Source organism: Stylophora pistillata, chromosome 11 (assembly GCF_964205215.1).
Source record: "Stylophora pistillata chromosome 11, jaStyPist1.2, whole genome shotgun sequence".
NCBI classification, from domain to species: Eukaryota; Metazoa; Cnidaria; class Anthozoa; order Scleractinia; family Pocilloporidae; genus Stylophora; species Stylophora pistillata.
This window is the reverse complement of record NC_142529.1, coordinates 25,939,551-25,964,026: the sequence shown is the minus strand read 5'-3', so window position 1 is coordinate 25,964,026 and position 24,476 is coordinate 25,939,551. Positions and strand designations below refer to the sequence as shown.

The 24,476-nt window shown below is 44.1% G+C and overlaps 2 protein-coding genes and 1 pseudogene across 2 annotated transcripts; all 3 read right to left on the bottom strand.

Annotated features, from left to right (window-relative positions):
• Positions 1-702: 702 nt before the first annotated feature.
• Positions 703-3,146, bottom strand: LOC148720855 (uncharacterized; annotated as a pseudogene).
• On the bottom strand, positions 703-6,467 carry LOC148720854 (uncharacterized; the record flags this gene model as incomplete). Its single annotated transcript, XM_088737686.1, has 2 exons — positions 703-2,096; positions 2,979-6,467. A coding segment is annotated over one exon (3,321 nt), but the record flags the coding sequence as incomplete, so codon positions are not given.
• On the bottom strand, positions 6,450-24,088 carry LOC148720853 (uncharacterized). The gene is given in 4 exon segments (XM_088737867.1): positions 6,450-11,476; positions 11,729-12,980; positions 12,982-19,940; positions 22,477-24,088. Coding segments are annotated over 4 exon segments (14,046 nt in total). The 5' UTR covers positions 23,303-24,088; the 3' UTR covers positions 6,450-6,467.
• Between the last annotated feature and the right edge of the window lie 388 nt (positions 24,089-24,476).

Genomic DNA, 24,476 nt, shown 5'->3' with positions numbered 1-24,476 from the left:
TTGCTTTCTTAACTTTTGACGAAGAATTAATAAGTAATTCTCTAGTATTCCTTGGAAATTTATCCCCCCCCCCTCCCCCGTTATAAAATACCCTCTTTAAGTTGCAACTGAGCCAGCCTCATAGCCAGCCAGTTTTTCCAATTGGGCATTCAAATTGCAAATTTATTTCATACTTGTAAATCATGAAATTACTTGTTAACTATTTGAGTTTCCGAATGTCTACTTTTTATCTTCTCTTGGGAATTTATTTACTTCTATCTTCTTCTTGGAAATTTATCCCCTCCCCCCCCGTAATAAAATACCCTCTTTAAGTTGCAACTGAGCCAGCCTCATACAAAGTGAAATAGTAGCATGCTGATCACTGATCAAATGGGTAACTGTCAATATCCGATAATATGCGTATCCAATAATATGCATATTCTGTTTTGTTTTAGCCGGTGTTTCCAATTAAGCATTCAAATTGCAAATTGATTAATGATTTGACCATTTGCATTCGACTCAAACATATAATAGAATTCTTTTAATATATAAGAATGATGTTTAGAACAGGCGAAGATCGAGTCTGAAAGGCTTACGTTATATTTCCTAGGGAAGGTCAAGGGAGTATCTCATCTCTTCCCTATTCCCTAAACCTAGTACTCAGTGAGCTCTTGTTTTTAACTAAATAGCCTTGATGGTTTTCCAAGAAGGATGAAACCAAACTTAAGGCAGTGCTTTTTAAAAATTAGACCTCAATTAAATAACTAGACATAGAGACCCGAAACCAGTCGACCTTATCGCCTGATGAAGACTAGCAGTATGCAGTCAGTACCGTCGCGACTCATATCCGAAGTGACTATATCGTGAGACAAACAAGAATGATTTATACTTATTATTACTCTTTGATATAGTTGTTCGGTATATCCTCTACTGCTCTATCGCGAAAAGTTTAAGCAATCACTCGATGTTCTATCCTCAGCAGTTTTAAATTTCAAGTGCGCACCGCGTAGATTAACGTGCAGCTGGAGAATTCGCCCTGTCACTGTTGTTCGTAGTATATTCTGAATAAAAAATAACTCAGCTCTGTATCTGCGAACTTTTTTACGAATAGTTTAACTAATTTGCAAAGAACGCCAAAATGATTTTAGTGCTGACAAGAAACTTCGTAAGGCTAATTGTGTTATTGCAAGAGAATAGCAGCTTTGAGCTGCGTCTGGATGTACTTCCCCGAAAAGTGCAACTCGGATTTCAAGAGCACGCTGTTTCGACTGAAGTGCTGCTAAAAGGTCGCCTGCAGCATGTTGTGTTTCTCCGAGAAAAAAGTAACTCTTAACTGTGTCTGGATGTTCTTCCCCGAAGAGTGTAACTCGGGTTTCAAGAGCAAGCTGAAAGGATTGAAGTGCCGATAAAAGGTCGCTTGAAGCATGTTGTATTTGTCCAAGAGAAAAGTAACTCTGAGCGGTGTCCTGGTGTTCTTTCCCAAAGAGATGAACCCTTATTTCAAGGGCTCGTTGATGGTACTGAAGTGCAGACAAAAAGTCACCTAGAACGTGTTTTATCTTTCCGAGAGAATAGTAACTGTGAGCTGTGTCTGGGTGGTCCTCTCCAAAGAGCTTAACTCTTATGTCAAGAGCACGCTGAAAGGACTGACATGCAGAAGAGAAGTCGCCTGACGCAAATTGTGTTACTCCGAGAGAAAAGTAACTGTGAGCTGTGTCTCGGTGTTCTTCTCCGAGGAGTTTTACTCTTATGTCAAGGGCACGTCAATGGCACTGAAGCGATGAGGAAAAGTCGCCTGTGACATGTTGAGTCTGTCCAAGACTATAGTAACTTTGTGCTGTGTCTTGGTGTTCTTCACCGAGGAGTTTTACTCTTATGTCAAGGTCACGTTGATGGGACTGAAGCGCTCAGGAAAACTCCCCTGTGACATGTTGAGTCTGTCCAAGACTATAGTAACTTTGTGCTGTGTCTTGGTGTTCTTCCCCGAGGAGTTTTACTCTTATGTCAAGGCCATGTTGATGGGACTGAAGCGCTGAGGAAAAGTCCTCTGAGGCAAGTTGTGTCTGTCCGAGAGAAAAGTAACTGTGAGCTGTTTCTAGGTGTTCTTCCCCGAAGAGCTTAACTCTGATTTCAAGAGCGCACCGTTTAGAGTGCAGTGCTGACAAAAGGTCGCCTGAAGCATGTTGGGTTCCTCCGAGATGAAAGTAACTCTGAGCTGTGTCTCGGTGTTCTTCCCCGAGGAGTTTTACTCTTATGTCAAGGGCATGTTGATGGAACTGAAGCGCTAAGGAAAAGTCCTCAGAGGCAAGTTGTGTCTGTCCGAGAGAAAAGTAACTGTGAGCTGTTTCTAGGTGTTCTTCCCCGAAGACCTAAACTCTGATGTCAAGAGCACACTGATCAGAGTAGAGTGCTGACAAAAGGTCGCCTGAAGCATGTTGGGTTACTCCGAGAGAAAAGTAACTGCGGGCTGTTTCTGGGTGTTCTTTCCCGAAGAGTTTTACTCTTATGTCAAGGGAACGTTGATGGGACAGAAGCGCTGAGGAAAAGTCGCCTGTTACATGTTGAGTCTGTCCAAGACTATAGTAACTTTGTGCTGTGTCTTGGTGTTCTTCCCCGAGGAGTTTTAGTCTTATGTCAAGGGCATGTTGATGGGACTGAAGCGCTGAGGAAAAGTCCTTTAAGGCAAGTTGTGTCTGTCCGAGAGAAAAGTAACAGTGAGCTGTTTCAAGGTGTTCTTCCCCGAAGAGCTTAACTCTGATCTCAAGAGCGCACTGTTTAGAGTGGAGTGCTGACGAAAGGTCGCCTGAAGCATGTTGGGTTATTCCGAGAGAAAAGTAACTCTGAGCTGTGTCTCGGTGTTCTTCTCCGAGGAGTTTTTCTCTTATGTCATGGGCATGTTGATGGCAATGAAGCGCTGAGGAAATGTCCTCTGAGGCAAGTTGTGTCTGTCCGAGAGAAAAGTAACTGTGAGCTGTTTCTAGGTGTTCTTCCCCAAAGACCTTAACTCTGATGTCAAGAGCACACTGATCAGAGTGGAGTGCTGAGAAAAAATCGCCTAAAGCATGTTGGGCTACTCCGAGAGAAAAGTAACTGTCGGCTGTTTCTGGGTGTTCTTTCCCGAAGAGTTTTACTCTTATGTCAAGGGAACGTTGATGGGATTGAAGAGCTTAGGAAGAGTCGCCTGTGACATGATGTGTCTGTCCAAGACCATAGTAACTTTGCACTGTGTCTTGGTGTTCTTCACAGAGGAGTTTTACTCTTATGTCAAGGGCATGTTGATGGGACTGAAGCGCTGAGGAAAAGTCGTTTGAGGCAAGTTGTGTCTGTCCGAGAGAAAAGTAACTGTGAGCTGTTTCTAGGTGTTCTTCCCCGAAGAGTTTAACTCTGATTTCAAGAGCGCACTGTTTAGAGTGGAGTGCTGACGAAAGGTCGCCTGAAGCATGTTGGGTTACTCCGAGATAAAAGTAACTCTGAGCTGTGTCTTGGTGTTCTTCGCCGAGAAGTTTTACTCTTATGTCAAGGGCATGTTGATGGAACTGAAGCGCTGAGGAAAAGTCCTCAGAGGCAAGTTGTGTCTGTCCGAGAGAAAAGTAACTGTGAGCTGTCTCTAGGTGTTCTTCCCCGAAGAGCTTAACTCTGATGTCAAGAGCACACTGATCAGAGTGGAGTGCTGACAAAAGATCGCCTGAAGCATGTTGGGTTACTCCAAGAGAAAAGTAACTGCGGGCTGTTTCTGGGTGTTCTTTCCCGAAGAGCTTTACTCTTATGTCAAGGGAACGTTGGTGGGACAGAAGCGCTGAGGAAAAGTCACCTGTGACATGTTGAGTCTGTCCAAGACCATAGTAACTTTGTGCTGTGTCTTGGTGTTCTTCCCCGAGGAGTTTTACTCTTATGTCAAGGGCATGTTGATGGGACTTAAGTGCTGAGGAAAGGTCATTTGAGGCAAGCTGTGTCTGTCCGAGAGAAAAGTAAGTGTGAGCTGTTTCAAGGTGTTCTTCCCCGAAGAGCTTAACTCTGATTTCAAGAGCGCACTGTTTAGAGTGGAGTGCTGACGAAAGGTCGCCTGAAGCATGTTGGGTTACTCCGAGATAAAAGTAACTCTGAGCTGTGTCTTGGTGTTCTTCGCCGAGAAGTTTTACTCTTATGTCAAGGGCATGTTGATGGAACTGAAGCGCTGAGGAAAGGTCCTCTGAGGCAAGTTGTGTCTGTCCGAGAGAAAAGTAACTGTGAGCTGTTTCTAGGTGTTCTTCCCCGAAGACCTTAACTCTGATGTCAAGAGCACACTGATAAGAGTGGAGTGCTGACAAAAGGTCGCCTGAAGCATGTTGGGCTACTCCAAGAGAAAAGTAACTCTCGGCTGTTTCTGGGTGTTCTTTCCCGAAGAGCTTTACTCTTATGTCAAGGGAACGTTGGTGGGACAGAAGCGCTGAGGAAAAGTCACCTGTGACATGTTGAGTCTGTCCAAGACCATAGTAACTTTGTGCTGTGTCTTGGTGTGCTTCCCCAAGGAGTTTTACTCTTATGTCAAGGGCATGTTGATGGGACTTAAGTGCTGAGGAAAGGTCATTTGAGGCAAGCTGTGTCTGTCCGAGAGAAAAGTAAGTGTGAGCTGTTTCAAGGTGTTCTTCCCCGAAGAGCTTAACTCTGATATCAAGAGCGCACTGTTTGGAGTTGATTGCTGACAAAAAGTGGCCTGAAGAATGTTGGGTTACTCCGAGATAAAAGTAACTCTGAGCTGTGTCCCGGTGTTCTTCCCCGAGGAGTTTTACTCTTATGTCAAGGGCATGTTGATGGCACTGAAGCGCTGAGGAAAGGTCCTCTGAGGCAAGTTGTGTCTGTCCGACAGAAAAGTAACTGTGAGCTGTTTCTAGGTGTTCTTCCCCGAAGACCTTAACTCTGATGTCAAGAGCACACTGATTAGAGTGGAGTGCTGACAAAAGGTCGCCTGAACCATGTTGGGCTACTCCGAGAGAAAAGTAACTCTCGGCTGTCTCTGGGTGTTCTTTCCCGAAGAGTTTTTCTCTTATGTCAAGGGAACGTTGATGGGAGAGAAGCGCTGAGGAAAAGTCACCTGTGACATGTTGAGTCTTTCCAAGACCATAGTAACTTTGTGCTGTGTCTTGGTGTGCTTCCCCAAGGAGTTTTACTCTTATGTCAAGGGCATGTTGATGGGAGCGAAGTGCTGAGGAAAGATCATTTGAGGCAAGTTGTGTCTGTCCGAGAGAAAAGTAACTGTGAGCTGTTTCTAGGTGTTCTTCCCCGAAGAGCTTAACTCTGATGTCAAGAGCACACTGATCAGAGTGGAGTGCTGACAAAAGGTCGCCTGAAGCATGTTGGGCTACTCCGAGAGAAAAGTAACTGCGGGCTGTTTCTGGGTGTTCTTTCCCGAAGAGTTTTACTCTTATGTCAAGGGAACGTTGATGGGACAGAAGCGCTGAGGAAAAGGTACCTGTGACATGTTGAGTCTTTCCAAGACCGTAGTAACTTTGTGCTGTGTCTTGGTGTTCTTCCCCAAGGAGTTTTACTCTTATGTCAAGGGCATGTTGATGGGACCGAAGTGCTGAGGAAAGGTCATTTGAGGCAAGTTGTGTCTGTCCGAGAGAAAAGTAACTGTGAGCTGTTTCTAGGTGTTCTTCCCCGAAGACCTTAACTCTGATGTCAAGAGCACACTGATCAGAGTGGAGTGCTGACAAAAGGTCGCCTGAAGCATGTTGGGCTACTCCGAGAGAAAAGTAACTGCGGGCTGTTTCTGGGTGTTCTTTCCCGAAGAGTTTTACTCTTATGTCAAGGGAACGTTGATGGGACAGAACCGCTGAGGAAAAGTCACCTGTGACATGTTGAGTCTTTCCAAGACCATAGTAACTTTGTGCTGTGTCTTGGTGTTCTTCCCCAAGGAGTTTTACTCTTATGTCAAGGGCATGTTGATGGGACCGAAGTGCTGAGGAAAGGTCATTTGAGGCAAGCTGTGTCTGTCCGAGAGAAAAGTAAGTGTGAGCTGTTTCAAGGTGTTCTTCCCCGAAGAGCTTAACTCTGATCTTAAGAGCGCGCTGTTTGGAGTGGAGTGCTGACGAAAGGTCGCCTGAAGCATGTTGGGTTCCTCCGAGATAAAAGTAACTCTGAGCTGTGTCTCGGTGTTCTTCCCCGAGGAGTTTTACTCTTATGTCAAGGGCATGTTGATGGCACTGAAGCGCTGAGGAAAAGTCCTCTGAGGCAAGTTGTGTCTGTCCGAGAGAAAAGTAACTGTGAGCTGTCTCTAGGTGTTCTTCCCCGAACACCTTAACTCTGATGTCAAGAGCACACTGATCAGAGTGGAGTGCTGACAAAAGGTCGCCTGAAGCATGTTGGGCTACTCCGAGAGAAAAGTAACTGCGGGCTGTTTTTGGGTGTTCTTTCCCGAAGAGTTTTACTCTTATGTCAAGGGAACGTTGATGGGAAAGAAGTGCTGAGGTAAAGTCACCTGTGACATGTTGAGTCTGTCCAAGACCATATTAACCTTGTGCTGTGTCTTGGTGTTCTTCCCCGAGGAGTTTTACTCTTATATCAAGGGCATGTTGATGGGACTCAAGTGCTGAGGAAAGGTCATTTGAGGCAAGTTGTGTCTGTCCAAGAGAAAAGTAACTGTGAGCTGTTTCTAGGTGTTCTTCCCCGAAGAGCTTAACTCTGATCTCAAGAGCGCGCTGTTTGGAGTGGAGTGCTGACGAAAGGTCGCCTGAACCATGTTGGGTTACTCCGAAAGAAAAGTAACTTTGAGCTGTGTCTCGGTGTTCTTCCCCGAGGAGTTTTACTCTTATGTCAAGGGCATGTTGATGGCACTGAAGCGCTGAGGAAAGGTCCTCTGAGGCAAGTTGTGTCTGTCCGAGAGAAAAGTAACTGTGAGCTGTTTCTAGGTGTTCTTCCCCGAAGACCTTAACTCTGATGTCAAGAGCACACTGATTAGAGTGGAGTGCTGACAAAAGGTCGCCTGAAGCATGTTGGGCTACTCCGAGAGAAAAGTAACTGTGGGCTGTCTCTGGGTGTTCTTTCCCGAAGAGTTTTTCTCTTATGTCAAGGGAACGTTGATGGGACAGAAGCGCTGAGGAAAAGTCGCCTGTGACATGTTGAGTCTGTCCAAGACTATAGTAACTTTGTGCTGTGTCTTGGTGTTCTTCCCCGAGGAGTTTTAACCTTATATCAAGGGCATGTTGATGGGACTGAAGCGCTGAGGAAGGGTCGTGTGAGGAAAGTTGTGTCTGCCCGAGAGAAAAGTAACTGTGAGCTGTCTCTAGGTGTTCTTCCCCGAAGAGCTTAACTCTGAGGTCAAGAGCACACTGATCAGAGTGGAGTGCTGACAAAAGGTCGCCTGAAGCATATTGGGTTACTCCGAGAGAAAAGTAACTGCGGGCTGTTTCTGGGTGTTCTTTCCCGAAGAGTTTTACTCTTATGTCAAGGGAACGTTGATGGGAAAGAAGTGCTGAGCAAAAGTCACCTGTGACATGTTGAGTCTGTCCAAGACCATAGTAACCTTGTGCTGTGTCTTGGTGTTCTTCCCCGAGGAGTTTTACTCTTATATCAAGGGCATGTTGATGGGACTGAAGTGCTGAGGAAAGGTCATTTGAGGCAAGTTGTGTCTGTCCAAGAGAAAAGTAACTGTGAGCTGTTTCTAGGTGTTCTTCCCCGAAGAGCTTAACTCTGATCTCAAGAGCGCGCTGTTTGGAGTGGAGTGCTGACGAAAGGTCGCCTGAACCATGTTGGGTTACTCCGAGAGAAAAGTAACTTTGAGCTGTGTCTCGGTGTTCTTCCCCGAGGAGTTTTACTCTTATGTCAAGGGCATGTTGATGGCACTGAAGCGCTGAGGAAAAGTCCTCTGAGGCAAGTTGTGTCTGTCCGAGAGAAAAGTAACTGTGAGCTGTCTCTAGGTGTTCTTCCCCGAACACCTTAACTCTGATGTCAAGAGCACACTGATCAGAGTGGAGTGCTGACAAAAGGTCGCCTGAAGCATGTTGGGCTACTCCGAGAGAAAAGTAACTGCGGGCTGTTTTTGGGTGTTCTTTCCCGAAGAGTTTTACTCTTATGTCAAGGGAACGTTGATGGGAAAGAAGTGCTGAGGTAAAGTCACCTGTGACATGTTGAGTCTGTCCAAGACCATATTAACCTTGTGCTGTGTCTTGGTGTTCTTCCCCGAGGAGTTTTACTCTTATATCAAGGGCATGTTGATGGGACTCAAGTGCTGAGGAAAGGTCATTTGAGGCAAGTTGTGTCTGTCCAAGAGAAAAGTAACTGTGAGCTGTTTCTAGGTGTTCTTCCCCGAAGAGCTTAACTCTGATCTCAAGAGCGCGCTGTTTGGAGTGGAGTGCTGACGAAAGGTCGCCTGAACCATGTTGGGTTACTCCGAAAGAAAAGTAACTTTGAGCTGTGTCTCGGTGTTCTTCCCCGAGGAGTTTTACTCTTATGTCAAGGGCATGTTGATGGCACTGAAGCGCTGAGGAAAGGTCCTCTGAGGCAAGTTGTGTCTGTCCGAGAGAAAAGTAACTGTGAGCTGTTTCTAGGTGTTCTTCCCCGAAGACCTTAACTCTGATGTCAAGAGCACACTGATTAGAGTGGAGTGCTGACAAAAGGTCGCCTGAAGCATGTTGGGCTACTCCGAGAGAAAAGTAACTGTGGGCTGTCTCTGGGTGTTCTTTCCCGAAGAGTTTTTCTCTTATGTCAAGGGAACGTTGATGGGACAGAAGCGCTGAGGAAAAGTCGCCTGTGACATGTTGAGTCTGTCCAAGACTATAGTAACTTTGTGCTGTGTCTTGGTGTTCTTCCCCGAGGAGTTTTAACCTTATATCAAGGGCATGTTGATGGGACTGAAGCGCTGAGGAAGGGTCGTGTGAGGAAAGTTGTGTCTGCCCGAGAGAAAAGTAACTGTGAGCTGTCTCTAGGTGTTCTTCCCCGAAGAGCTTAACTCTGAGGTCAAGAGCACACTGATCAGAGTGGAGTGCTGACAAAAGGTCGCCTGAAGCATATTGGGTTACTCCGAGAGAAAAGTAACTGCGGGCTGTTTCTGGGTGTTCTTTCCCGAAGAGTTTTACTCTTATGTCAAGGGAACGTTGATGGGAAAGAAGTGCTGAGCAAAAGTCACCTGTGACATGTTGAGTCTGTCCAAGACCATAGTAACCTTGTGCTGTGTCTTGGTGTTCTTCCCCGAGGAGTTTTACTCTTATATCAAGGGCATGTTGATGGGACTGAAGTGCTGAGGAAAGGTCATTTGAGGCAAGTTGTGTCTGTCCAAGAGAAAAGTAACTGTGAGCTGTTTCTAGGTGTTCTTCCCCGAAGAGCTTAACTCTGATCTCAAGAGCGCGCTGTTTGGAGTGGAGTGCTGACGAAAGGTCGCCTGAACCATGTTGGGTTACTCCGAGAGAAAAGTAACTTTGAGCTGTGTCTCGGTGTTCTTCCCCGAGGAGTTTTACTCTTATGTCAAGGGCATGTTGATGGCACTGAAGTGCTGAGGAAAGGTCCTCTGAGGTAAGTTGTGTCTGTCCGAGAGAAAAGTAACTGTGAGCTGTTTCTAGGTGTTCTTCCCCGAAGACCTTAACTCTGATGTCAAGAGCACACTGATCAGAGTGGAGTGCTGACAAAAGGTCGCCTGAACCATGTTGGGCTACTCCGAGAGAAAAGTAACTGCGGGCTGTTTCTGGGTGTTCTTTCCCGAAGAGTTTTACTCTTATGTCAAGGGAACGTTGATGGGACAGAAGCGCTGAGGAAAAGTCACCTGTGACATGTTGAGTCTTTCCAAGACCATAGTAACTTTGTGCTGTGTCTTGGTGTTCTTCCCCAAGGAGTTTTACTCTTATGTCAAGGGCATGTTGATGGGACCGAAGTGCTGAGGAAAGGTCATTTGAGGCAAGCTGTGTCTGTCCGAGAGAAAAGTAAGTGTGAGCTGTTTCAAGGTGTTCTTCCCCGAAGAGCTTAACTCTGATCTCAAGAGCGCGCTGTTTGGAGTGGAGTGCTGACGAAAGGTCGCCTGAAGCATGTTGGGTTCCTCCGAGATAAAAGTAACTCTGAGCTGTGTCTCGGTGTTCTTCCCCGAGGAGTTTTACTCTTAATTCAAGGGCATGTTGATGGGACTGAAGCGCTGAGGAAAAGTCCTCTGAGGCAAGTTGTGTCTGTCCGAGAGAAAAGTAACTGTGAGCTGTCTCTAGGTGTTCTTCCCCGAACACCTTAACTCTGATGTCAAGAGCACATTGATCAGAGTCTAGTGCTGACAAAAGTTCGCCTGAGGCATGTTGGGTTACTCCGAGAGAAAAGTAACTGCGGGCTGTTTCTGGGTGTTCTTTCCCGAAGAGTTTTACTCTTATGTCAAGGGAACGTTGATGGGACAGAAGCGCTGAGGAAAAGTCGCCTGTGACATGTTGAGTCTGTCCAAGACTATAGTAACTTTGTGCTGTGTCTTGGTGTTCTTCCCCGAGGAGTTTTACCCTTATATCAAGGGCATGTTGATGGGACTGAAGCGCTGAGGAAAGGTCGTGTGAGGAAAGTTGTGTCTGCCCGAGAGAAAAGTAACTGTGAGCTGTCTCTAGGTGTTCTTCCCCGAAGAGCTTAGCTCTGATGTCAAGAGCACACTGATTAGAGTGGAGTGCTGACAAAAGGTCGCCTGAAGCATGTTGGGTTACTCCGAGAGAAAAGTAACTGTGGGCTGTCTCTGGGTGTTCTTTCCCGAAGAGTTTTTCTCTTATTTCAAGGGAACGTTGATGGGACAGAAGCGCAGAGGAAAAGTCGCCTGTGACATGTTGAGTCTGTCCAAGACTATAGTAACTTTGTGCTGTGTCTTGGTGTTCTTCCCCGAGGAGTTTTACCCTTATATCAAGGGCATGTTGATGGGACTGAAGCGCTGAGGAAAGGTCGTGTGAGGAAAGTTGTGTCTGCCCGAGAGAAAAGTAACTGTGAGCTGTCTCTAGGTGTTCTTCCCCGAAGAGCTTAACTCTGATGTCAAGAGCACACTGATCAGAGTGGAGTGCTGACAAAAGGTCGCCTGAAGCATGTTGGGTTACTCCGAGAGAAAAGTAACTGTGGGCTGTTTCTGGGTGTTCTTTCCCGAAGAGTTTTACTCTTATGTCAAGGGAACGTTGATGGGAAAGAAGTGCTGAGGTAAAGTCACCTGTGACATGTTGAGTCTGTCCAAGACCATAGTAACCTTGTGCTGTGTCTTGGTGTTCTTCCCCGAGGAGTTTTACTCTTATATCAAGGGCATGTTGATGGGACTGAAGTGCTGAGGAAAGGTCATTTGAGGCAAGTTGTGTCTGTCCAAGAGAAAAGTAACTGTGAGCTGTTTCTAGGTGTTCTTCCCCGAAGAGCTTAACTCTGATCTCAAGAGCGCGCTGTTTGGAGTGGAGTGCTGACGAAAGGTCGCCTGAACCATGTTGGGTTACTCCGAGAGAAAAGTAACTTTGAGCTGTGTCTCGGTGTTCTTCCCCGAGGAGTTTTACTCTTATGTCAAGGGCATGTTGATGGCACTGAAGTGCTGAGGAAAGGTCCTCTGAGGCAAGTTGTGTCTGTCCGAGAGAAAAGTAACTGTGAGCTGTTTCTAGGTGTTCTTCCCCGAAGACCTTAACTCTGATGTCACGAGCACACTGATCAGAGTGGAGTGCTGACAAAAGGTCGCCTGAACCATGTTGGGCTACTCCGAGAGAAAAGTAACTGCAGGCTGTTTCTGGGTGTTCTTTCCCGAAGAGTTTTACTCTTATGTCAAGGGAACGTTGATGGGACAGAAGCGCTGAGGAAAAGTCACCTGTGACATGTTGAGTCTTTCCAAGACCATAGTAACTTTGTGCTGTGTCTTGGTGTTCTTCCCCAAGGAGTTTTACTCTTATGTCAAGGGCATGTTGATGGGACCGAAGTGCTGAGGAAAGGTCATTTGAGGCAAGCTGTGTCTGTCCGAGAGAAAAGTAAGTGTGAGCTGTTTCAAGGTGTTCTTCCCCGAAGAGCTTAACTCTGATCTCAAGAGCGCGCTGTTTGGAGTGGAGTGCTGACGAAAGGTCGCCTGAAGCATGTTGGGTTCCTCCGAGATAAAAGTAACTCTGAGCTGTGTCTCGGTGTTCTTCCCCGAGGAGTTTTACTCTTAATTCAAGGGCATGTTGATGGGACTGAAGCGCTGAGGAAAAGTCCTCTGAGGCAAGTTGTGTCTGTCCGAGAGAAAAGTAACTGTGAGCTGTCTCTAGGTGTTCTTCCCCGAACACCTTAACTCTGATGTCAAGAGCACATTGATCAGAGTCTAGTGCTGACAAAAGTTCGCCTGAGGCATGTTGGGTTACTCCGAGAGAAAAGTAACTGCGGGCTGTTTCTGGGTGTTCTTTCCCGAAGAGTTTTACTCTTATGTCAAGGGAACGTTGATGGGACAGAAGCGCTGAGGAAAAGTCGCCTGTGACATGTTGAGTCTGTCCAAGACTATAGTAACTTTGTGCTGTGTCTTGGTGTTCTTCCCCGAGGAGTTTTACCCTTATATCAAGGGCATGTTGATGGGACTGAAGCGCTGAGGAAAGGTCGTGTGAGGAAAGTTGTGTCTGCCCGAGAGAAAAGTAACTGTGAGCTGTCTCTAGGTGTTCTTCCCCGAAGAGCTTAGCTCTGATGTCAAGAGCACACTGATTAGAGTGGAGTGCTGACAAAAGGTCGCCTGAAGCATGTTGGGTTACTTCGAAAGAAAAGTAACTGTGGGCTGTTTCTGGGTGTTCTTTCCCGAAGAGTTTTTCTCTTATGTCAAGGGAACGTTGATGGGACAGAAGCGCAGAGGAAAAGTCGCCTGTGACATGTTGAGTCTGTCCAAGACTATAGTAACTTTGTGCTGTGTCTTGGTGTTCTTCCCCGAGGAGTTTTACCCTTATATCAAGGGCATGTTGATGGGACTGAAGCGCTGAGGAAAGGTCGTGTGAGGAAAGTTGTGTCTGCCCGAGAGAAAAGTAACTGTGAGCTGTCTCTAGGTGTTCTTCCCCGAAGAGCTTAACTCTGATGTCAAGAGCACACTGATCAGAGTGGAGTGCTGACAAAAAGGTCGCCTGAAGCATGTTGGGTTACTCCGAGAGAAAAGTAACTGTGGGCTGTTTCTGGGTGTTCTTTCCCGAAGAGTTTTACTCTTATGTCAAGGGAACGTTGATGGGAAAGAAGTGCTGAGGTAAAGTCACCTGTGACATGTTGAGTCTGTCCAAGACCATAGTAACCTTGTGCTGTGTCTTGGTGTTCTTCCCCGAGGAGTTTTACTCTTATATCAAGGGCATGTTGATGGGACTGAAGTGCTGAGGAAAGGTCATTTGAGGCAAGTTGTGTCTGTCCAAGAGAAAAGTAACTGTGAGCTGTTTCCAGGTGTTCTTCCCCGAAGAGCTTAACTCTGATCTCAAGAGCGCGCTGTTTGGAGTGGAGTGCTGACGAAAGGTCGCCTGAACCATGTTGGGTTACTCCGAGAGAAAAGTAACTTTGAGCTGTGTCTCGGTGTTCTTCCCCGAGGAGTTTTACTCTTATGTCAAGGGCATGTTGATGGCACTGAAGCGCTGAGGAAAGGTCCTCTGAGGCAAGTTGTGTCTGTCCGACAGAAAAGTAACTGTGAGCTGTTTCTAGGTGTTCTTCCCCGAAGACCTTAACTCTGACGTCAAGAGCACACTGATTAGAGTGGAGTGCTGACAAAAGGTCGCCTGAAGCATGTTGTGTTACTCCGAGAGAAAAGTAACTGTGGGCTGTTTCTGGGTGTTCTTTTCCGAAGAGTTTTTCTCTTATTTCAAGGGAACGTTGATGGGACAGAAGCGCTGAGGAAAAGTCACCTGTGACATGTTGAGTCTGTCCAAGACCATAGTAACTTTGTGCTGTGTCTTGGTGTTCTTCCCCAAGGAGTTTTACTCTTATTTCAAGGGCATGTTGGAAGGACCGAAGTGCTGAGGAGAGGTCATTTGAGGCAAGCTGTGTCTGTCCGAGAGAAAAGTAACTGTGAGCTGTTTCTAGGTGTTCTTCCCCGAAGAGCTTAACTCTGATATCAAGAGCACACTGATCAGAGTGGAGTGCTGACCAAAGGTCGCCTAAAGCATGTTGGGCTACTCCGAGAGAAAAGTAACTGTGGGCTGTCTCTGGATGTTCTTTCCCGAAGAGTTTTACTCTTATGTCAAGGGCATGTTCATGGGACTGAAGCGCTGAGGAAAAGTCCTCTGAGGCAAGTTGTGTCTGTCCGAGAGAAAAATAACTGTGAGCTGTCTCTAGGTGTTCTTCCCCGAAGAGCTTAACTCTGATGTCAAGAGCACATTGATCAGAGTCTAGTGCTGACAAAAGGTCGCCTGAAGCATGTTGCGTTACTCCGAGAAAAAAGTAACTGTGGGCTGTTTCTGGGTGTTCTTTTCCGAAGAGTTTTTCTCTTATGTCAAGGGAACGTTGATGGGACAGAAGCGCTGAGGAAAAGTCGCCTGTGACATGTTGAGTCTGTCCAAGACTATAGTAACTTTGTGCTGTGTCTTGGTGTTCTTCCCCGAGGAGTTTTAGTCTTATGTCAAGGGCATGTTGATGGCACTGAAGCGCTGAGGAAAGGTCGTGTGAGGAAAGTTGTGTCTGTCCGAGAGAAAAGTAACTGTGAGCTGTCTCTAGGTGTTCTTCCCCGAAGAGCTTAACTCTGATGTCAAGAGCACACTGATTAGAGTGGAGTGCTGACAAAAGGTCGCCTGGAGCATGTTGGGTTACTCCGAGAGAAAAGTAACTGCGGGCTGTTTCTGGGTGTTCTTTCCCGAAGAGGTTTACTCTAATGCCAAGGGAACGTTGATGGGACAGAAGCGCTGAGGTAAAGTCACCTATGACATGTTGAGTCTGTCCAAGACCATAGTAACCTTGTGCTGTGTCTTGGTGTTCTTCCCCGAGGAGTTTTACTCTTATATCAAGGGCATGTTGATGGGACTGAAGTGCTGAGGAAAGGTCATTTGAGGCAAGTTGTGTCTGTCCGAGAGAAAAGTAAGTTAGAGCTGTTTCTAGGTGTTTTTCCCCGAAGAGCTTAACTCTGATCCCAAGAGCAAGCTGTTTGGAGTGGAGTGCTGACGAAAGGTCGCCTGAACCATGTTGGGTTACTCCGAGAGAAAAGTAACTTTGAGCTGTGTCTCGGTGTTCTTCCTCGAGGGGTTTTACTCTTATGTCAAGGGCATGTTGATGGCACTGAAGCGCTGAGGAAAGGTCCTCTGAGGCAAGTTGTGTCTGTCTGAGAGAAAAGTAACTGTGAGCTGTTTCTAGGTGTTCTTCCCCGAAGACCTTAACTCTGATGTCAAGAGCACACTGATTAGAGTGGAGTGCTGACAAAAGGTCGCCTGAAGCATGTTGGGTTACTCCGAGAGAAAAGTAACTGTGGGCTGTCTCTGGGTGTTCTTTCCCGAAGAGTTTTTCTCTTATGTCAAGGGAACGTTGATGGGACAGAAGCGCTGAGGAAAAGTCGCCTGTGACATGTTGAGTCTGTCCAAGACTATAGTAACTTTGTGCTGTGTCTTGGTGTTCTTCCCCGAGTAGTTTTAGTCTTATGTCAAGGGCATGTTGATGGGACTGAAGCGCTGAGGAAAGGTCTTGTGTGGAAAGTTGTGTCTGTCCGAGAGAAAAGTAACTGTGAGCTGTCTCTAGGTGCTCTTCCCCGAAGAGCTTAACTCTGATGTCAAGAGCACACTGATCAGAGTGGAGTGCTGACAAAAGGTCGCCTGAAGCATGTTGGGTTACTCCGAGAGAAAAGTAACTGTGGGCTGTTTCTGGGTGTTCTTTCCCGAAGAGTTTTACTCTTATGTCAAGGGCACGTTGAAGGGACTGAAGCGCTGAGGAAAAGTCGCCTGTGACATGTTGAGTCTGTCCTAGACTATAGTAACTTTGTGCTGTGTCTTGGTGTTCTTCCCCGAGGAGTTTTACTCTTATGTCAAGTGCATGTTGATGGGACTGAAGCGCTGAGGAAATGTTGTCTGAGGCAAGTTGTGTTTGTCCAAGAGAAAAATAACTGTAAGCTGTTTCTGGGTTTTCTTCCCCGAAGAGTTTTACTCTGATGCCAAGAGCATACTGAGCAGACTGAAGTGCCGATAAAAAGTCGCGTAAGGCATATTGTGTTACCCCGAGAAAAAAATAGCTTCGCGCTGTGTCTGGGTGTTCTTTCCCTAAGAGTTTAATTCGTATGTCCAAAGCACGCTTAAAGGACTGAAGTGCCGACGGGATGCTGCATGAGGCAAGTTGTGTTACTCCGAGGAAAAAGTAACTATGTGCAATATCTGGATGTTCTTGCCCGAAGAGTTTGATTCTTATGTCCAGAGCACGATGAAAGGACTGAAATGCTGACGAAAATTGACGTAAATCATATTGTTTTATTCCAAGACAAAAGTAACTTTGAGCTATGTCCGGGCATTCTTCCCCGAAGAGTTTTACTCTGATTTCAAGAGCACGCTGGTTGGACTGAAGTGCCGACAAGAAGTCATGTAAGGCATATTGTGTTACTCCCAGAGAAAAGTAAGTCTGAGCTGTGTCCATGTGTTCTTCCCCAAGGAGTTTAACTCTGATGTCAAGTGCACGACGAAAGGACTGAGATGCCGACAAGAAGTCATGTAAGGCATGTTGTGTTACTCCAAGAGAAAAGTAACTCTTCGCTGTGTCGGAGTGTTCTTCCCCGAGGAGCTTCACTCTGATGTTAAGTGCACGCTGAAAGGACTGAAGTGCTGACGAGAAGTCGCCTGAAGCATACTGTATTTGAGCGAGAGAAAAGTAAGTATTAGCTGTGTCTTTGTGTTCTTCCCCGAAGAGTTTAACTCGGATTTCAAGAGCACGCTGCATGGAATGAAGTGCTGAAGAGAACTCCTCAGAGGCAAGCTGTGTGTGTCCAAGACAAAAATAGCTCTGAGCTGTGTCTGGGTGTTCTTCACCGAGGAGTTTAGCTCTGATGTCAAGGGCACGCTGTTTGGACTGTAGTGCCGATGAAAAGTGGCCTGAGGCATGTTGTGTTTCTCCGAGAGAAAAATAGCTCTGCGCTGTGTCTAGATTTTCTTCCCCGAATATTTTAAATCGTATTTCAAGGGCACGTTGGTGGGACTCAAGCGCTGACGATAACTTGCCTGAGACACATTGTGTTACTCCGAGAGTACAGTAACTCTGTGCTGTGCCTAGGTTTTCATCTCCGAGGAGTTTGACTCTGATGTCAAGGGCACGCTGTTTTGACTGAAGTGCCGATGAGAAGTCGCCTAAGGCATGTTGTGTTTCTCCGAGAAAAGAATAGCTCTCTGCTGTGTCTAAATGTTCGTCCCCGAAGAGTTGAGATCTTACGTCAAGGGCACGTTGATGGGACTGAAGCGCTGAGGAAAAGTCGCCTGAGACAAGTTGTGTTACTCCGAGAGTAGAGTAACTCGTAGCTGTGTCTGGGTGTTCTTCCCCAAAGACTTCAACTCTGATGTTAAGAGCATGCTGAAAGGACTGAAGTGCTGACGAGAAGTCGCCCGAGGCATGTTGTGTTTGTCCGAGAGAAAAGTAACTCTCAGCTGTTTCTGGGTGTTTTTCCCCGAAGAGTTTAATTTTGATGTCAAGAGCTCGCTGAAAGGACTGAAGTGCTGACGAGAAGTCCCCTGAAGCATGTCGTGTTACTCCGAGGGAAAAATAAATCTGAGGTATGTCTGGGTGTTCTTCCCCGAACAGTTTAACTCTTATGTCTAGGGCACGCTGCTGGGATTGAATTGCTGACGAGAAGTCGTTTAGATCATGCTGTGTTATTCCGGAAGAAAAGTAAATCTCAGCTGTGTTTAGGCTTTCTTCTCCAAAGAGTTCTTTTGCGATGTCAAGGGCACTTTGAAAGGACTGCATGGCTCCAGAGTAGTTATGCATCTGATGAAGAGCGCGGCCATGGTCTAAATAGCTTCTTAATAGTCCTTCTTGATGCATATTTAAATCAATATTCTCGTTGGGTTTAGTTTTATTTCCTGCGTCAACTTTTCCATCTTGCTTTAAGGTCATTGTATGATAACTTATTCGTTTTCCGCAAAATTTTGCTGCTTCTTTGGGAATATTTAACACATTCTTTAGTGTCGAATTAACGTTGCTCTGGAAGGTCCATAAACCAGTTGAGTGTGGAAGGATCTGTTTTTCTGTTTGATTTGACATCTTCAGCACAGAATCGGTTATTGCTTGCTTTGTTTCATCATCCGAGAACCGTTGGGTCGCTATGCTAACAACACAAATCATTTCCAATCTAAGTGGTTGATTGGTTGTAAGATCTGGTTCCAGCAGACCAGCCTTGATAATTTTCAATTCTTTTTTATCCACTGGGGGAATAAAAAGAAGACTTGTGTCTCCTAATTCTCTGCATACTTGAAAGGCTCTGGTGTAACATTTTAATGCAATTGCTTTCTTTTCATCGGATCGAGAGTAAGTTACAAGAATCTGCAATGCAATTACTCTGAGAATGTGCAGTTCGGGGCTGTCACTCATCAATAAAAGAGCTTCTTGTAAGTTCTGAACTCCGTCGTCTATTTTCCCTGATGCCAATTGACAGATGCCTCTATAACACAGGAGTTTTCCTTTGTCTACCGACAAAGGATGGCCTTCGGCTTTAGAGAGAAACGTCATCGATCTTCCATGTGTCCCCCAAGTCACTTCAGTGAATGCTAGTGACACCATTAACTGACTGTAGAACACGTATTTTTCAAACTTTTTAGCTGCTTTTATTGCATAATCGTAAATTTTGTGGATAGTTGCTCCCTCACACCAGAAGAGAGAATCTATGAACAGTTCTGCTTTAACCAAGACGTTAAATCCAACGTCACATAACTTAGGATCGGAGCAAGTTGCAATTAGGCTCTGAATAATATTCTGCTTCTCTTCATAGAAATCAGCGAATGCTTGCATGGAATGTCCTGTCAAAAACTGGTCATTTAGCTTCTCGAAAAGAGAGACGTAATATGCAGACAAACGTGCTTTGGAGTTCAGCATCGTTTCTTTCATTTCATTTTGGCCTCTTTCTCTTGCAAACAACAGAAGCAACTTATGCATCGAAAATGAGTCAGGTTTGAAGCTGGAGTCGAGGAGAGATTTCCTTCGAAGTCTATGCAACACCTTCTTGGCCTCGACACTTGATTTGACATCCAAAACAGCTGCAGCAACGGAGAGGTTAAAGTCCTCTGGAAGGACACTGAGAGATACCATTGCCTCCTTTTCTGGTAAAGAGAGTCTCTCAAAGGAAGTTTTAATTAGGAAATTCAATTGCAGATTGCTAGGATAGTCTGGCTTGTCTAAGAGGTCGACAGGGTCTCTTTCCGTAGACTCACCCAATTCCTTTAAAAATTGACTCGGATGAGCATTATCTTCAGAAATGGCGGAACACAACAGTTTCATTGCCAAAGGTACGTTCCCGCAGATTTTCGAAATTTTCGAGCGGTCAGTCATGGTCGCACTTGGGAGTAGTTCACCCACTAAACTTTGAGAAAAGTACTCGTCTAATGCTGGAATTCTTAATGTGTGATGGCCTTGGAAATGCACATTTAGGAATTCGAGAGATCCCCTTGTCGTAATAAGAAATGATGCATTTTCGACTTGACTGAGGATGACTTCAAGGAATTGTATGAAATCCTCTTTCACGTTCGGAGCTCCACTTTCGAGTAAGTCATCAGCGTTGTCGAGAATCATCACAAATTCAACTGAAATTTCGCTTAAAAAGAGGGAAAGTTCATCGTCTATGGACATTCCCTGAGGTATTTGATCTTTTGAGGAGTGTCTTCTAAAGAAGCTCAAAAGCTTTAAAGTCAGATCAGCTTTTGACTGGAGTCCTCGCATGGAGAAGAAGTACACTGGTAGTCCTCCAGACTGGAGTTGATGTCCGACAGTAGTTGCGACAGAAGTTTTACCAAAACCAGGCGACCCCCATATTGACACAATCCGGGTACCTTTAGAAGTCAAGTGACTACCAATGTCTTCACACTCTCTCTGACGGCCAGTGAAGTGTGGAATCTTTAAAGGAAGATTGGAAGGCGGATTGAATGGCTTTGAATCTTGAAAGAAAGAAACAGATGGAATCATATAAGAGCCAATTGCAATGGCGGTAGTTTTAAGAAAAAATAGTAAAAAATGCACATCATACGGTACCAATACAAATCTGGCCATTAAGTTTTTTGCATGCGGTTTAAAAACGACAAACAATATCTGAGCACTCTGTCAAACGACAAACTTAATACCTACAAAGATATTAAAAAAAAAAAACAAAATAAACAAACAAACTACAACGCCATGAAGTCCTAAGCGCTAAAAAATAAAAAATTTGATATCACAGCTACATGAAAAATCCCAAATTGTGCCATAAATCACGCGAAATGTAAACCTATAAGGAGATATAAAAGATAAGATATAAAAGATATAAAAATAAGAATTGAAAAAAAAAAACAAACAAACAAACAAACAAACAAACAACAACGCCATGAAGCCCTAAGCGCTAAAAAATAAAAAATTGATATCACAGCTACATGGAAAATCCCAAATTGTGCCATAAATCACGCGAAATGTAAACCTATAAGGATTTTACAAATGCAGGAATACAGTGTGACTATTACTGATTCTGAAGAGATTGGACACAGACCGCGCAGAGGGAGGGGCTGGGGGGGGCTTTAGCCCTCCCACATTTTTGCAAATCGGAGTAAATCGGAGTAAATCGGAAAAAAATTTTCTTCGCGCATTCTTCTTTAGTCCCCCCACTCGAAAACTTTCCTGTTGGAAGCAGGTTTTACCAGTTCTTCGCTAACGTTAGCTCAAATCCAGCGAGAAATATCGTTCCAACGTTTAAACCTTTTTTATGAATATCTAATGCCAGTCTCGTCCTCCATCATACCTCATACCTCCATCAAAGTTTTGATCCCATGCATGCAAATAAACGAGCTCGCTCAGGTTGTAAAAAACTTCAAGGAAGGCAAGCTTCAGAACTGGGCAATTTGCTTATGTCTACCATTATCCTTTGATATACATATTATCATCAGAGATGTTGAATTCTTTCTTTTTTCTGACGATACCAAAACCGAAGTCATAAAATTCTTGTGGATTACCTCGAATAAATTCCTCACGTTGCGACTTTGCTAAAAGCTAACAAGTTGTCCATTCATGTGAAAAAACCAAAATCATGATTTTTAGACCTAAATGAAAAAGATCACTAGCGACAAGCCCTCTCGAAATTGACAACACAATTATCGAGGAAGTTGAAAAGTTTTGGCTGTTTTCATAGAATAGCATTTTACACGAAAAATGCATATTAACTTCGTTTGTACAAACATTTATAAAACGATAGGAATGCAAAATAATGAAAGGTTTTACGTAATCAGCGAACCTCTTTTCTTATTGTATCATTCCTTAGTTTATCCATATTTTATTTACAAGAGTGTAGTATGGAGTTCTACTAGTAAGTCTTCTTTTCAAAATTATGCCGTTCTCAAGTCTGTAGTAACATCAAACAATTCACAATTTTATACCAAGGACCAAAATCGTGGAACTCTCTGCCTCATTCGATAATTGAGTCTAACAATATAAGATCTTTCAGACGGTTACTCAGATCCTATTTAATTAATTTGCAAAATACTCAGTTAATCTCATAGGAAGGTATTTTTTTTGTTTGAAGATATTTCTCATTGTTTCCCCCTAAAGCACCTAAGCTTAACGAGGGGGATTACAGCATTACAAATTTTAAATCGATTTGTCCAGGCTTACACACAAACAACACACACAAGTTTCGATAACAATGCAACGAGTTTACAAACTCGGCTAGGAATAGATCCCTTAAACAATCAAAGAATAGCCTCCGAAAAGCGGTCAGTGTTAATTATAAAACAGTCGCAAGGTTATTGATATTAGATAATTAATCAAGATTTTTCCGTACTTTACACTTGTCTAATTAAAGCCTCCATGGCTTCTTGAGACTTCCTCGCCTTTTCATTTATCTATTTCCCATGTATTATATACGTCAATTAGCTTGTAATACAATTAGTATAGGTAATCACATGATTTCGGGTGCAATTTGGAATAAATAAGCACGAGTAATTTTTTTCAAAGACTAAGAAAATTGCATGAGCCCGTAGGGCGAGTGCAATTTGTGGTCTTTGAAAAAATTTACAAGTGCCTATTTATTCCAAATTGAACGATAAAATCCTGATTATATATTAATAATATACATTAAAAAAAATACGAGGTAGCTTCTCATAACTACGCAGAAGAAAAGCGCGCGCATCACGTGCAAAAATAATTTATTCAAACCCTGCAAGTGACATTGACCTTGACATTGACAAATCATTCTGACCAATCAGAATGTCTGGTTTGTTTCTTTCTTTGCACTGAATTGACCCTCTTCTGCACTGAATTAACTCTCTTCTGCACTGAACTAACTGAAGATTTCATTCATCTTAACCAATCAGAACTGAGAAATTTTTCATGTATATCATTAGATAATAAATAAATGATTAATTAAATAAATAAATAAAAACGGATAAGAACACTCTCCAGCAATGCATAATTCATTTATTTAAGAGCTAGACAACTTTTAATATACTATACCAGTGTGGTCTTGATCCATGTATCGCTTTGGATCACCGGCGAGGTCTTCAACTTTTTCCTTTATAATATTCCCCTGGGCTTTTAATTCGTCGACACTTGATCTAACCTCTTCGACATCTGATCTCATTTCTTTGACATCTGATCTCATCTCTTCGATACCTGATTTTACTTCTTCGAGACACTCGATATATGATCTGGTCTCCTGTCTAAGACTTTCTTCCAATCTGCGAACTTCTTTGGTGGGGAAATCAGACTCTGTCAATCCAGCGATGGCATCGATGGGATCTGTCTTGATACCAAGGGCTTTGAATGCTTCTTTAGCGCGCTGCACGTATTGGTCAAAGGTTGGTTTATCGATCTCTGGTCTGTCTGAATGACAAAGCGAGTTTCTTAACAGTCGAAGCTGGTCAATTGCAAGAGCGGATGTTTCAGCTGTATTTCCACCTGGACTAACCACAGATGCATGGAACTTTCCACGAGGTACTTTATGGTACCTTATGTATAGTTCATCAAGTGTCCTGTTATGACCTTTGCTATCCGGCAAAGCAAACGACCTTGCATGGAGGGTTGCCTGAAACAGAGCTGTGCAATCCCATTTTTCATAGGAGGTGTGTGTAGGAACTTTAGTTTTTCCACCCTCTTTACTGAGAAACAAATTTCTTACCACCACGGAGTCATCCCACAGTTGATATCCGGGAAGATGTCCAATTCTGTTGTTCCACATACATTTAAACTTCTGACGTAAAGCGGTGGCGAACTCATTGAGTACAATGGAGGCAAATTTGAAATAATTCAGCTGCTCGTCTGTAAAAGGCTGTAGAGTCATACTCTGAGGAAGCTCTGGAGATTGGTATCATCTATCAAAATCCTGAGAGAGATTAAATTTATTAAAGCATACGTCTTAATTGAAATCAAAGGGTGATTGACATATGCAAGGGTAAATCAAAAAAGGTTCTTCTTCAGAATTAAGTTACCTAACGTATAAAACTACTTTATTCCGCATGCGCACTGGCTTTATCAAGTCGTACGAGGGGACATAGAATCAGAAAGTGGCGTCACAACTGAATTTACCGGAGACATAGTGAAGACTCATTTTTAAATTCCATTGGAGATTTACTCTTCGAATTTACTTACTGTTTAGATGCGGATCTCTATGGGGTTTCGTCTGTTTTAATTAACAGTTGAAAAATTTATTGGGGGAAGACACAGAGAAGACATTACAGACATTACAGACATACAGGCTTATTATCTCGATGATTCATGGACAAACGCTCTAACTCGAAATTTCCCTTTTAATCTGAATAATAGACTAAATGTTATGCAATTTCCTTTTTGAAATTAGCCTGGCTACCGCTTTACAAAATTCGTTGCCTTTACCCTGACAGAAATAAAATAATAGTGTCTTCAATCTTACATGCACGAGAAGCATATTTCTGTGTTTTCCAGTTTTTAATTTCTGCGTCTTTGAAGCGAACAGAAGGAAGTGCAAGGTAAACGCGATATAAGAATCACGCGACAGAGTTGGATCAACTCAGTTTTTGGCGCTCCATTCCTCGCGCATTTCTCGCTCGACTCACGCTCGGCTCGTGCTCGCTTAGAAAAAAGAAAGATAACTTCCATATGTTTTGCACGCTAACTTCAGTAACATCATTTAATAGTGATAGAATAAATAGAAGGGATGTATGCATGTAAAGGAAAAGGCTCTTCGTCAGGTTGTTTTCATTAAAATTAACTAATTAAGCATTAAACAACTTAATCGCGTATGCGCACTGGCTTTATCATATCGTACGAGGTGACACGGATTCGGAAAGAGGCATTACAAATGAATTTGCCGGAGACAAAGTGGAGACTTATTCTAACTGTACATTACAGAGATTTACTCTTTAAGTCTAGTTACTGTATAGATAGCATGTACCTGCACCTCTTTAGGCAAGAAAAGTTGTACTATTTTCCTATTCGAGTGTTGCATGTTGCATCTTATCAAAATGCAGAAATCAAGA